Source organism: Chiroxiphia lanceolata, chromosome 3 (genome assembly GCF_009829145.1).
Source record: "Chiroxiphia lanceolata isolate bChiLan1 chromosome 3, bChiLan1.pri, whole genome shotgun sequence".
NCBI lineage: Eukaryota > Metazoa > Chordata > Aves > Passeriformes > Pipridae > Chiroxiphia > Chiroxiphia lanceolata.
The window spans coordinates 3,387,695-3,402,257 of NC_045639.1; the positions used below are offsets into that span (position 1 = coordinate 3,387,695).

A 14,563-nucleotide genomic window follows, 5' to 3' on the forward strand; every position below is an offset into this window, starting at 1 on the left:
ACCCCCAGCTAAATTCTCTGGCTAAAAGTCGTCAGCTTTTTCGAAGAGCAACCTCCCTTGAGGAAAGCTGCGTGTCCTGATGGTGACATGACTGAGAGCTCCATGTCCTGATGGTGACATGACATGATTTTAGCACTCAGCTTTGGAAAGCCCTTTGTTCTCTCGTTCCTCCTGCAAGTCCTTCTCGCTGTTTATGCTGAAATGTGTATATTATTAATCTAAAGGACAGCCCCTTCTGAAATTGTTTGAAAAGGAAAAGGAAAATTACCAAGTAGACAAAAAATGCTGACTTACTTTTTTTTTTGTAATATAAACAGAAACTGCTAAAAAATGTACAGAAGCTGATATGTTCACTTAAATCTATTCCAGTTTTGCCTTTTTCAGATTGAACTTGAAACAGGAAAAGAAACCAGAGAAATGTTGTCTAGGCAAAACAAGCACTGAGTTTTAAAAGTTTTAATTTATTTTCCCAGGTCTTGCATTAGCTTTTATATGAGGCCAAGCCATTTGCCTTCCTCATGTCTCTTTCTTCTGTGAAACAGGGAAATGTATCCATAGCAGTTTGGGCATTTTTGATGTAGGTTGGCATCTGAATTTTAGTTGTTTGCACTCATCAACCCCCTGAAGATTTTGGTTTTTAAAAACTGAGTGTTGCTGGCGCATGCTCTGTTTAGAGGTACATGTAAAAGTTTCTCTTTTCTTCTGCAGAATTGATTGAAAATTACCTTTTTGTGAATCTCAGAGGTATAGACCAGGCATGAGTGTGCTGGGAGAAGAAATATAGTGCTGCTGTGGTCCTTCCCTCCCCTTGTTTCCAGCTTCATCAGGACTCTTTGTCAGGGTCTGTAGTGATAGGATGAGTGTTCAAACTGAAAGAGGGGAAATTTAGATTAGTTATATGGAAGAAATTCTTTACTGTGAGGGTGGTGAGGCCCTGGCACAGGTTTCCCAGAGAAGCAGTGGATGCCCCAACCCTGGAGGTGTCCAAGGCCAGGTTGGATGGGGCTCTGAGCAGCCCAGTCCAGTGGAAGGTGTCCGGGCCCATGGCAGGGGGTGGGAACTGGATGAACTTTAAGGTCCCTTCCAACCCAAGCCATTCTATGATTCTGCCTTGTGGGAGGTGCTGATAGATGGATTTATGATTCTGGAAGTGCAGCTGAGCAGCCTGGCTTGTCACCCAGTGCTGTGTGTCCAGGTGCTGAAGCCCAAATGGAGCACAGTGTTCTGCTGTTGGCACCAGGGAACAAACAGCACACCAGGATGTCTCTCTGCATGTAGCTCATTTGGAAACAGTAAATGTGGCATTAAACTAGCTGGTGAGGTCCTTTTGAGCTGTGTGGAGCTCAGCTACAGGAGACACCAGTCAAACACTTGGGCAGCTCAATGTGTGTTGTGTTTCTTGTCTGCTGTGGGGATTCCCAAGGCTCCACTGGCACAGCAGTGGCTGCTGTGTGGATGTAGGCTGGTGGGGGTAAGCTGGATCTGAAATGCACCTCCCAAGCACCAGGAGGGACCTGTGATTTGCAGCCCCTGTCCCTGACTGTTTGAACCTGGCATAAATCAGCACCAGCCCTGGAAGAGGCAGCCCTTCCTTTCCCTGCATCCGCTTCCACCAATTCCCTTGTGCCAGGGCTACCTGTCGTGGGAACCAGCTGGCTGAAAACAACCCTTTTCCTCTTTCCTTCTGGCAAGATAGTTCTGAGCCAGACCAGTTCCTTGATCTGATTCACCACATGAGAGCTAAGCCCAGCCTAAGAGCAGCGCTGGAAAGGTTGGGCAGAGCCAGCCTTTGGCAGCAAAACCTCTGGCGTGGACCGAGTTAGACTGCCCAGTCGGTATCAGGGCCAGGGGGGGTATCTTTGTACTTCAGGAGCAAAACCCTTGGGGCAAACCACCTCTGTGTCATCCCTTAAACGAAACTGAGCTCCCAGCGTATCCCTAAATTAAAAACCCTCATCTGCGTAAGAGAGGAACAGCTCATGGTGGTTATTAATGATGTGTGTTCCCCAGCCCTCTCGGGGTGGTTTTGTTTGTGGGAGGTCGTTCTCTTTGAGATCTCACGTGCCCCTGCAGCCCCTCACCGAGAAGGGAAGGTCACAGAGCCCTCCCTGAGTGTGTCACGCCACATCCTTTGCCCTGGAATTTTCCACGCAGGTTAAGTTGAGATGCTCGAGTCCCCCCCAGCTCCGCCCACTCCAGGTTTCTGACATCATTAGCTGTGTGTGAGGGACTTGCTGTCAGATCAGGTGTCATGATATCAGTCAAAAAACCAAACCCTTCATCATTTCTCTTCAGTGTTCAGAATAAACTTTCACTTTCCCTGCAGCATCACCTTATGGGTGAACATCAGAGCCCTTCATCCCCCAGTAATTTCATCAGATATATGGTATTTCATGGGCCTTGCTGGATGTTGAAGGCTGATAAAATATTAAAAAAAATCTATAAAACTATAACTATAAATTAATAGGAACAAATAGGAGATCTGATATTATCAGCATCTTTCTTTTGTGTCCGCACTTGGTAGGTTGGACCCAGAAAGTCTCCAGTTCTGTATTACAGAAGCAAATCCATCAAGTTCTCAGTGGAATCCCAGCAGGGTGTCTCTGGACTTCAGAGCCAAAATCTGGGAGACAAGGACAACCCAAACTTAATGCCTGTGTCGCATGAGCTGCCTGGATTATCCAGCTCACGTTGGAAGTTCACTGTTTAGCTCGTGTGGGATGTTTTTCTGCCCTCACAGGGACTGTATCAGTCTCTTCCCATATTAGCAGATAATGGATTAGGGAATTATTTCCAAGATAATTATTTAAGTTGGGGAATCAGCATTTTGTTCTGAAGAGTTGTAAACAGATTTATAATGAAAGGATTCACCAGTTGTTGCAGCCTCTTTCTGGAATCCTCCCGGGTTTGACTGTAACTCCAGGTACTGCTTTGGAAATCCTATTGCCAGAATCTTGGTGGATGGGGTTGGTTTTCTTTTACTGGGTTTCTTATGGATTTTTTGACACTATTATCCCTATTTGGAGTTTAATTTTGTAAAATATTATTTTGATCTCCATGTGTCCGAGTTGGTATGCTTTGGAATGCTCTTCCTTCCACTCATAAAGCAACTGTACTTACAAACAGTCCTTGTGTGCAAAGATAACTACAGAAAAAGAATTCCTGCCAGGTTAAGGCCATCTTTTTTTTTTTTATTAGATTGGGCCATCAGAGGAACGTACCGCGACTGTTGGTCGGGTTCCAGCCCTTTCGGTTGGATTCATGTGAAGAAAGTAAGGTGTGGTACCACACAGAGAGCAGCAGGCAGAAGAGGAAGTTGAACTCTTGCCAAAACTGGAGTATTTCTTCCCTTTTTTTTTTATTCATGTGTTGCGTTGGAGCCTTTTTTTGCTCTACCTGCCCCCAACACACCGCGTCGGGCGACGGTTTTGCTTCACTGCTTCCAGTGAGCTCCTGGTGCAGAGCTCGGTTGATGGAGTGGCTGCTCCCCTCCTCCGGTACATACCGTTCCCAAAATCTTCGACAGCGTTTCCTAACTTTAATAACTTCAGGTTTGTCAGGTCTAACCCCGTCTGTTGTCCTTCTGTGCAGAAGTTGGTGGAATAACGCGGAATGACACGACCATCCTCCGGCCGGCCGTGCTCCAGGCATTAGTCAGGGTGTTTGTCTGCCTGGGTTTTGTTTGCTTTTAATATTCTCAAGGTGTCAGCCAGCACCTATTCCAAGGTAGTGGCTGCTGCCAAATGGACTTCAGAGGGAGCAGAATTAGATGTCTGTCCAAAATAACAACATTTGATTTTGTTTGGATGATTGTCTTTAATGTTTTGAAATCGATGAAAGCTCTTTATATGAATGTGGAATCTGGTGTCTCTGTGTTTTTTTTGTGTGTGGTTTTTGTTTTTTTTTTTTTAAAGCATGTCATCACAAGATGGAGTTGCAGCTGTCTTGTTCTTCTTTTTTGCTCTGTTATGTTCTTCTTGTCTGGTTAAAAATACCCCAGGAGGAATCACTCTCGACTGAACACTTCCTCTTTCAAACTACAGATTTTTTGAATTTTATTAAATCATTTATAAAAGCATGCAAATTAGGAGCAGTGGGTTTTGCTGTGATACAATGTGTATACAGCAGTTCTGTCCCTTGCCATTCCTGGCACACCACTCCTCTCCCACATCAGGTGTTAAACAGATTTATTGGGAATTTGTGCAAGTTCGTAGCGCAGGAACTGATGTCACTTGAATGTCAACCTTGGTAATTTTCTCCATAATGCTGTGTTTTTGCATTTGGAGAGTTCTCTTAAGCTCTAATTCTGCTGTTACTTGTTTCTGAGGAAGAGGCACGTTTCCCTGTGGAGAACACGGTGCAGAGCTGGGGCTCCTTTAGCGTGAGAGAGACTTGGTTGTACAACCACAAAGTCCTCACTTCTGATTCAGGGTCAAAAGCCAGACGCAGATTTTGTGGTTGCCTTCCATCTACAGATTGAGGCAAAGGTATGGAATCTCTGTGCTCAATTTGATTGTAGAGAGCTTTGAAATTTGAGCACCCCTTGTGTCTCTGGAAGGATCCTCACGGTCACCGATGGCTAATGTGGCACACGAATGTAAGCTGTGATGTCAGGGTGTCCTTGGGAGCTGCCCATGATGTCAGAACATGGATTGGAGCTGCTGTCCTGATATCCCTACCTCAAGGAGCAGCCTGGAGAATACACCTTTCTTTTTGTATTCTCTGGCTCAGGCTGTATCAAGAGGCTGTTGGGCTGCAGAGTCTGTTCCAAACCTGTTTTTTGAAGATCCTCTTTTAGGAGTGCATTAAATCATAAAACTTTGTGTATCTGGTAGCACAGTCAGCCTGCCAAATGCTCAGTGGCAGAACTCACCTGGGTCCCACCACTTCTGAAATTCACCCAGTTGTTGGTTAGCTTTGTGTATTTGTCTTGAAATATTGCAGATCACGGCCTTGTAAAGGGGAAAGGTGACTTGATTTTCTTTTGCAGTAGAGACCAGGAGAAACTGAGATACTCAGAGCCCCAGAAAGACTCAAAATGCCAGTGGAAAGTATTCTGAGCTCATCACACTTATTATTTCACACTATCAGAAGGTAAAAGGAAGAAATCATTCAAGTGGGCACTGTGGAATCCCACTCGTGGCAGGGTGGAGACCAAGCCAGTGATAAATGTTAAAAGGTCAGAGCAAGCAATCTAATCATTGCAGTGTGGTCCCCAGACTTCTTGTCACAGCCACACTTGATCTTTTATTTTTGCAAGAGGCCTTTGAAAGGGCAGGGGGAGGGAGTGAATGGAGAGGTGATGATCTGGTGACTTGGCACGTGCTCACTTTGGGTAGTTGTGAGGAGCGTGAAACTGTGCTGAACTGCTGCTCAGAAAGGTTTTGGGAAAGAGAAACACTTGCAATGATTTTAATTATCAGTACTTGCACTTAAGTGAAATTAAATCAGTCTCTCGTTTTGCCAGCACTGAATGTCATCATAATGGTTTAATGGCAGACCTTCAAGGAAAGCGTTGAATTCCAAGAGGGCTGCTTTTACCAGGAATACAGGAAATGTTCAGTAATGATAACCCAGGTCCTGTGACTCGTAATTTAAAGTAAGGAAGGAATGAACAAAACAGAAATGCTGAGTTTGGGTTATGTATGGCTGTGTTTTACACTGGGAGGAGCATGCAAGGAAACAGATCCTTTCCAACAAGGGTTTTCCTCTGGCATTACAAAACTATATCCTAATGGTTCCCCTAGAAGGTACAAAAGCGACACAGATGGTGATGGGGTGAGGAGGTGGTTTGTGCTGTTTTAGCTTCATTCTTGCCCCAAGAAATGCCTTCTGATTCTTTTTCCACCTCAGTTTTTAGAGGAAAATAACAGCATCATGTAGCCAGAGTCTCTCACTGCTGCAGAAAATCTTCAGCGAGGTCCTAATACTTCTTTGTACCAAAATATTTCTCTTCAGTAGCAACATTGATTTTGTAAATTTTACTATGCACAAATAAGAGAGAAACCCATTCAGGGAGTGACTTTTAAACCACAGATACATGAAACTGCTCTGGCAGGCAAGGTGAGGAAACCAGATGCAATAAACAGCTGGAGAACTTGGGACAATCGAGCCTTGTTTGGTGCAGGAGAAGCTTTAAAGGTTTTGTATCGTTTGCTGTGAGCAAGGAATTTATTGGCAGGCACTACAGGCATGTTTGCTTGGGCAACACCATCTCTTTTACTGGTGGAGATTCATCCCTGGTTTGGTAGAGAATTACTGCTGGTTCTGATGACTAATCCTCAGTCTTGTCCTTCCTTCTGCTGTTCAGTGCCTGAGGAGCAGCTGCACAACATCGACGAGTACGATCTCAACGTCGTCCGCCTCTGCTTCCAAGCTTTCCTCCCGGACGAGCACGGCAACTACACCATAGCCCTTCCTCCTTTGATCTCCAACCCCATCTATGACAATAGTAAGTACCAGCTCAGTCAAATGTCTATTTTTTTGTGCCCCTCTTTGTTTTTCCTCTCTGGCTTGGGATGAGAAATGCCAGGTCTGGGCCAGTTCTGGGTCGCTTCTGTGGCTTGGGCCTGCCAGGTGCGTGTCTGATACCGGTCAGGTCACAGTGAGCACGACTTCAAACGTGATCCCGGGGTGAAGTGTTGGCCAGACAGAGTCAGAATTGGCTGTCACATCCATGGACTCACACACAGGTGTGTTTTCAGCCCTTACTCATGGATAGCAGCAATGACTGCACGGAAAGGCCCGTTCCTGATGTGCCGCGTGATTTAAGTCACGGCAGTGAGATGGATGGCTGCCTTCAGGCTGGTCTGTTTTCCAGGGAAGTCCTCTAAAGCCTGTTTGTGCCCCTGAGGAGTCTTACCTTTGCTTTGTGAGGGCTCTGGAATGGGACTTGAGAGATTTATCCGAGTGGGAAACTGTCTTAAGGCTTTTATATGCCTTTTGTATCCCAGTCAGCTGCTGTTTCATTGCATAGGTGGATAATGGGGGAATCTTGGATCATGCCCTGGGAGGGTGCAGAAGTACATCAAACCCTCCTTCTTGACACTGTTTTCCACAAAACCGGATGTCTGTAGGGCTTTGCCAGGTCACTGCAGCTGAGGATTTTAGCCCTCAGGATGTGCTGGGCTTCCCTCCTGGAGCAGAGTAGCAAAAGAACTCTCGAGCCTCAAAAACTTTCCTGCAGTGCTTTTTATTTCTGTAGCACAAGTATTTCCATGCTAAACACTTAAGGTCCCTATTTTAGCAGAAACTCCTGAATAAAATGAGATCTGTGTTTTAAAAAGCCGTTAGAATTGTGCTTTGTGAGCGCAACCCTTATGGAAATGTTGGCTGCGAACCCAGGTGGGTTTGTCATTTTTAGAGCCTAGAACGATCCAGAAGCTGGGACTGTGTGAGCATTGTGCTGCTGAGGAGCCTTGTGCTGAAGTCACCCAGGGCTGAGATAAAACCTGCGATGTGCAGGACCTGCAGCTCTGCCTCAGACGCCGTTTAGAAATGTGCCAGATCACGATCAGCCGTCTCCGTGGGCTGACGTCAGTCCTGGCGGAGCCCTGAAAGGCCAGAGCTGTGCGTGGTGGGGGAACTGGGTGTGCTGGTGTGGGCGTCCGTGGGCGGCACTGGAGGTGCCTGAACCCTCCACGTAAGGTAGCAGCAGCGTAAATAAAGCCCTGCTTCCCCCTGCAACCACAGGTCATAAAACATGATGTCGCTCAGTTTCACATCTGAGTTGCTCTTAAAAACGCTGCTCTTGTTAAACCTGCCCTGTCATACCTTGGGTCAAGCCGGGTGGTAACTTCGGAGAACGGATGCAACGGGATGGAGAATCCTGCCTTGGGAGGTTTGAGCTTCTGCACATCTGTTCAGATGCTCTGAAAATCAGCTTGCACGTTTCAAATCCAGTGTTTTCTTCACTGTCGAATCCTTTGTAGTCTCCACCTGCTTTGGATAGTGGAGATACAAAAGAATCATACAGACATAACACAAACAGTCCCACTGGTAGAACCTGCGAGTATCTAAAATTCAGCATTACAGACACCTTCTGTTTTCACTTGGTTTTCATGTTAACTGGTTTTGAACAGAAATTTCCCAAGTTGCAAATCTTGCCACACCAAAACTCTTGGGAAGAGTCAGAAGAAGCAGCTCACCATTTCTGAGAACTGAGGTTGGGTACAGCGTGTTGTACTGCCCTGCTTGTAAGAGATGTGAGTTTGGGTGCAGAGCTCCTTTTTTTTTTTTTTTTTAGGGATTTGACCTAAAGGGAGAGATGGAGGGGGACTTTTCAGAAGGTTGTGCAGTGATAGGACAAGGGGTGATGGCTTCAAACTGACACAGGGCAGGGTTAGATTGGATATTAGGAAGAAATCCTTCCCTATGAGGGTGGAGATTGCCCAGAGAAGCTGTGACTGCCCCATCCCTGGAAGTGTCCAAGGCCAGGTTGAAGCAACCTGGTCTAGTGGAAGTGTCCCTGCCCATGGCAGGGGGGTTGGAATGACATGATCTTCAAGGTCCCTTTCAACCCAAACCACTCTGAGATTCTGTGATATCAAGTGCCATTCAAACACACAGAAGTGAAACAAAGGTAAAATTAGGCTTTTCCTCACAATTCTTAATTTACCCTTCCTGTGAAAAACGTACCATGACGCTGTCAGTCACATGGTCCTGGGCTGTTTCTGGCTTTGTTTGGTTTCCTCTCCCTTCAGAGTTTCTGATTCATTCAGCAAATGAAGTGGTGTGTGTCATGTAGTGCATGAGGCTGCAGCTCCCACTTCTAATAATAATAATAGTAATAACTACAGATAATAACTACGTAATTGGGGTCTGGTGTGAGGCTACCAGGAACTCTGCTCTAGGTGTAGTCTGTGTTGTGCTGCACTGTAGTTGTACTTGGGCAGGAATTGACTCAAACTGGGAGTTTAAAGCAGATTTGTTTGTTTATTTGTTTGGGTTTTTTGAGGGTGACACCCTGAGCTCTGGTTTTGTTTTTAATCTGTGTTTGGAACGGGGAGCCTGTGGTGGCAGAGCCTCCTGGTGCTGTGGAGGATCGCTTTTGGGGAGGCAAAAGCAGCACCAGCTGGATCCTTCCAAGCATTTTAAATGTATTTGGAGCTGCTGCTCCAGAACGGGGCCAGGCACCACCAGGCAGATCCGTGGCTCCATCCCACTGGAGTTGCCTGCAGTCATGAGGTGGTTGGGATGTGGTGTGCAGCATTCAGTGGGGTTAGTTCATGGTGACATATACAATGAGAGGCAGCTCTCCATCCACAGCTATCCTGAGGGCTGTTCCTGCTTTGCCACAGTCTGGGGTTGAAATGTGAGCATTTTTGGGTGAAACTTGCTACCTTGAGTAAAGGTATGAAATTACAGTCCTAAACCTGTTCTTAGACACCTGCAGAGGGTAGCAGAGGAGGGGCTAGATGGCCAAATATCTCTGTGAATAAAACTACAGAGAGGGGAATTTTCATGACTTGCCAGCCCAGCTGTTTCCAGAGAAGTGTGACTGTACCAGGTAACCAGTCACTCAAAGCACTGCTTTGAATTATTCTGCAGCTTGAAGGGCAGCAGGGCCAAGAACAACCACGTCATTTGGAGAAGTATTTTGAGACCTCTCCAGAATAGTCAGGGGAGTGAGTGTCACAGCTGTGCTGGTGTCTTTTGTTTGGAGATCAGCAACTTAGAGCTGCAGGGTCAGGGAATATCAGGCCCTGCTTCTGAATTCCCTTCATGGAGCGACTTGTGTGTGGATTTCAGGATATCACTCCTCCAGCTGTTCCTTCCCTTTATATGCCTTAACTCCCAGCACCTTGTATCCAACAGTGACAAAATCATGGTCATTCTTTGTCATCAAATTTGCCTCTTTGTTTCCAGGAGCTCCCAACACCGCAGAGCTGAGAATTTGCCGCGTGAACAAGAACTGTGGGAGCGTAAAGGGAGGAGACGAAATATTTCTGCTGTGTGACAAAGTTCAGAAAGGTAATCTTTGTCCCAGGTGGCTGACACTGCCACTTCTTGCTGGGGGGCTGAGACCCTTCACCACACACCCTGAGTGGTTGGGTTTTATAGCTGGGCAGAGCAGCTTTCGGGTTCAAGGGCTCTCGTGTCTTTCAAGTCGAGCCACTTTGCACCTGAACTCCGAGTGGGGCTCCTTCCGTTCTTCCCCTGTTCTGCTGGAAGTTTTCAGTTTCCCAGCTTAACAAGCATCTTCTGTTTCTAATGGACCAGATGATATAGAAGTCAGATTTGTCTTGGACAACTGGGAGGCCAAGGGTTCCTTCTCCCAGGCCGACGTTCACCGCCAGGTTGCGATCGTGTTCCGGACGCCCCCGTTCCTCAAGGACATCACCGAACCTGTCACGGTGAAGATGCAGCTCCGGAGACCTTCCGACCAGGAAGTCAGTGAGCCTATGGATTTCAGATACCTACCGGACGAGAAGGGTATGGTCCCAATTAGCTGTGTTTCTGAAAAGCAATTATCAGTGCAGAACTCGAGGTAGTCGCTTAATTAGTAAAAATTCTACAACTTACGCGAAGCAGTGTTTTGGATTTTAAAAGTAACAACAGTCAGTTTGTTCCCTCTTTCAGTAAAAGTGTCAAGGATCACTGTTCATAACACTGTCATGGTTTGTCAGTGCTGCCATGCTTGAAATATTTCTCTTTAAATGTATCTCTCTGCACCTTGGTGCCTCTAGGAACTTCCTTTACACACTGTATCCAAGAGAACGGTAACACTTTCCCCTTCCACTGCTTTCTCCGTAGATCCATATGGCAACAAGGCAAAAAGGCAAAGATCAACATTGGCTTTGCAAAAGCTCATGCAGGACTGTGGTAAGGAAAATATTTGCCTTTTTTTCTTGTTGAGGGAACTTACATTTTGATGGAGCTGTTTTGTATGAGAGCAGACATTCAGAGTGGACTCACACTTTCTTCCATCGCAGGATCAAACACAACAGAGAGGCCCAAAGTAACTCCATTCCCCGTTGTCACTCCTGAAGGGAAGATGATTAAAAAAGGTAGGTTTTTGCTTACAGTCCTTTGAAACAAACAGTGCCCTCCTCTTTGCTTGAAATTCTAATCTCTGGAGGGCTTCTTCCTGTAAGATGCTGATACTTTTGACTGACTGTACAAACATAAACCCATCAGTTCTTTACGTAACTGTAGCCATCACACTCAGCGTGGGCCATAGAGGGGTGAGGTGCACAGCTCTCTGCTGCTGTCCAGAAATCTGCGGCCCACCCTGGAGAGCAGCTAAGCAAGTGTGAAAGTGGAAATGCAATCTTACAGAGTGTTTCCTTGCAGTGTGCTTTCTTTGCTTATTACCATTCGTAATTTAAAAAAAAAATCCTTAAACCTGGCGTTCTCTCCATTAGAACCAAACCTGTTCTCGTCCTCGCTGATGATTCCCGGGTTGGGATCCCTGGCCAGCACTGGTCAGATGTACCCTGGCTGCAGCCAGCTGGCCCCGGTGGGCCCAGGGAAGCAGGACGGGCTGTCCTCGTGCTGGCTGCACAGCTCCTCGGCCAGCGGCCTGCTGGGCACACACCCACCCAACAGCTTCTGCGCGGATGCGCCTCAGCCGGCTCACGGCAGCGGCTCCCTCCCGACCTTCCACGACCCTGTGAACTGGCCCGACGAGAAGGATTCGGGCTTTTACCGGAATTACAGCAGCACCAACGGGCTGGGAGTTGCGGCGGCGGCGAACGTCGACCTGCCGAGCGTTCCCGGCGGCAGCGCCGTGCATGCGGCTCATCCCGGCGGCGCCGCCTCCGGCATCGTCAGCATGGACACCGACGACATGAACTGCACCAGCGTCAACTTCGACAAGTTCAACGTGGTGCTGAACTCGGGCGCTCCCAGGCAGCAGATGCAGCTGGGCCCGCCCGGGGCCGCGGGATTCGCTTCCCAGCCCGGCTTGGCCGACCCCGTTTACAGCTTCATAAACTCGGAGGTTCTGGGCGAGCCGAGACTCTCCACCCCCCACCAGGGCGGCCTGGCAGACGCCCAGTTCTACGACGGCGACGGCGTCCACGCCGACGAGCTCTACCAGTCCTTCCCCTTCGATAACATCCTACAAAGCTACAACCCCTGAGGGGCGGAGCTTCCCAAAGGTGCCGCCGCCGCGTGGAGAGGAGTCGCTCACCCTTCTGGAGTCCCCGCTTTCTCCCTCAGAATGTCGCTGTGCAAGTTTGACGATGGAACTTAAGGTTATTTAAGTTACCATAAGAGTTAAGTTATTTAAGCCCGTAGTGGTGCCCGTCAAGAAGGGGGAGGTGGGGGTAGGGTTTGGGGTCCTGTACCTTAAAAGTACCTTGTAGGTGTATTTTGGCGCTGTTGGTAAAGGGAAATGGTAACACTTAAAGCTTCCTTGCCTTTGGGGACTGTAAAAGCTGGTGTCTTCAGAAGGGTTAAAATTTCAAATACTTCACAGGGTTAAAGTTCTTTCAAAGCAGCCATTTTTTGCTATAGGAATTCAATTTTTGATAGGACAGAAATTAGGAAAACAAACCTGCACATGAGCACTCTAGTTCAGTCTCATCTACAGATATTAAAGTTCAGCTCAGCCTACTTGAAAGGTTTAGGTTTCACACCCCCTTTCTATAGATACTGTTCTTCTAAAATGAGTACATGTATTGATTTTCCACACTCCATTTGCTTTGAAGGCAAATTGACTGGTGAAATTTTTTTTTTTAATGACTATGTCATTGTTAGATGTATTTAAAAAGACCGGAAGGTTTGAATTTTTAAATAGTCCAGCTCTGTTGTAAAGGAAATCACTGCACAGGAGAAGGAACAGAAAGTCTGCACTTCATCCAGAGTGCACTTGTTTTACAAGCCAAGCCCTGTTGCTTTAGGGATGAAGCTGTCATTGCTCTGCAGTTGTTGTGTGTGAGTGTAGCTGTGATGTGTGTGTGGCGTTTTGCACGGCGGGAATCTCTTGAGCCGAAGTATCTACTTGCTTTTTTTCCTCAGGTATCCCAGCAGTTTCCTGCTATGCAAGTGACTGCTCAAAGGAAGGCTCAGATCCTGCCCCCCCCCCCCCCAGCACCACCCCCTCCCGGGAGGGCAAAGCCAGGGGCAGCCCTTGGGCAGCCCCGTCTCTTATTAATGACCTTTAAAGCCATTTCAGTCAGTACCAATTAAAAACACTCCTCTCTCCTCTGGATCAGGAACCAGAACTTCCTCCCTCCCACTTGATTCCCAGTCTCCCCTCTTAGCCTGAGCCAGGAGCTGTTCCATGACACCAGCTGGGAGTGACTGGCTGGGTAAGACACTCTGGGCCTTGGCTACTTTATTATACTGTTATTTTTTAAAGAAGCAACACAGCAAGAAATGTCTGAGTATTTCTTAGGTGATACATCTGTTCTGTAGGGCAGATAAGGCTTGAGGGTCTGAATTGTTACCATTTGGTGACATAAAACCAGACCATGAAAGCAGCAATAAAAAAAAGCACACTTGGATGTAAAAAAACCCAAAACAAAACAAACAAACAAACAAAAAAAAAAAATAAAAAAACCACCCCCAAATCTAAAAAGCCACTTGAGACAGAGAGTTGGACACAAGGAAGGAGCTCCAGAACCCCTCTGTGGTTTATGGGATTCCCTCCCTGCATTCCCTTGTGTTGGGAGCACTCTGGTGCTGCTGCTGGAATCCATCCATTGCACAGGTGACAGTCACACTGTAGGATGTGTGAAGTTTGGGAAACTGCTTCCCCAAACTCCAGGTGCACAAAGCCATGATTGACTCTCCCTGTTTTAAAGCAGTTTTCCCTCACAGCTCCTCTGCAGTCTTGAGCAATAGAAAGACCAAAGAAATACACAGAAAGTTTGAAATGTGTTGTTTATTCAGTTCTTTTTTTTTTTTTTTGAAGTTCTCAGTTTTAAGTATATTAAATGTAAACATTTTACTCACTTCATAGAAAGCTCTTTATAGTACAATTTGTTTTTACTGTATAATTAAATATTTTCAAAGTTCTGTTTTCCTTTGTAAACGAGTTGGTTTGGTAATTAAAAAAACTGGTTATACCAAGTGCTCAGCTTCTGCAACCTCCTCAGCTTTGTGACATCCCTCACCACGGGAAAGGCAGGGAAAAGGGAACAAGGTAGGTTATCACTTGCTTGTTCTGGGGCTTTTTGTGGGTATTTTCTGCTCCCAGTTACTGGTGGCCACTACAAAACCTCAAGCAATGGAAGGTTTTGTGGCAGAGCCACTGAGTTTTTAGGCAGAGGGGAGGAGGGGACAGATGCTTGGGGCATATTTGTGCTGCTGGTACAGCTTTCTCCGGGCAAAACCCAAATGGAAGCGGGATTGGAGGTGGCCAGTTGGAGAAACACAAGATTAAATCTTGCTCTCAAAGCATCAGTTTGAGTGCTCACAAGGTGGTGTTTTACTGGTAAAAATAAGGTGAAGGCCAAAGTCCACTATGAATATTATTATTGCTGCAATATTCCTCACATGACAGTTCAAAGGGTTGTCACCTGCTGTTGGAAACTGGCCTTGGAGCAAAGTCCAAACCCCCAGGTCGCATCCCGGGGTTTCATATTTGCCCGGGATCCCTGCCCAGGAACTG

The 14,563-nt window shown here is 46.8% G+C and overlaps 1 protein-coding gene across 2 annotated transcripts in view; it reads left to right on the top strand.

Moving 5' to 3' along the window:
* The window catches only part of REL (REL proto-oncogene, NF-kB subunit), a 40,341-nt gene extending 26,357 nt beyond the window's left edge, over positions 1-13,984 (top strand). For both annotated transcript variants that reach the window (XM_032683040.1, XM_032683041.1), the window contains 6 exons: positions 6,311-6,451; positions 9,868-9,972; positions 10,222-10,434; positions 10,756-10,824; positions 10,935-11,009; positions 11,367-13,984. In XM_032683040.1, the coding sequence (XP_032538931.1) occupies positions 6,311-6,451; positions 9,868-9,972; positions 10,222-10,434; positions 10,756-10,824; positions 10,935-11,009; positions 11,367-12,085 (1,322 nt within the window). In that variant the 3' untranslated portion in view covers positions 12,086-13,984. The remainder of the gene's footprint in view (positions 1-6,310; positions 6,452-9,867; positions 9,973-10,221; positions 10,435-10,755; positions 10,825-10,934; positions 11,010-11,366) is intronic.
* Positions 13,985-14,563: the final 579 nt, after the last annotated feature.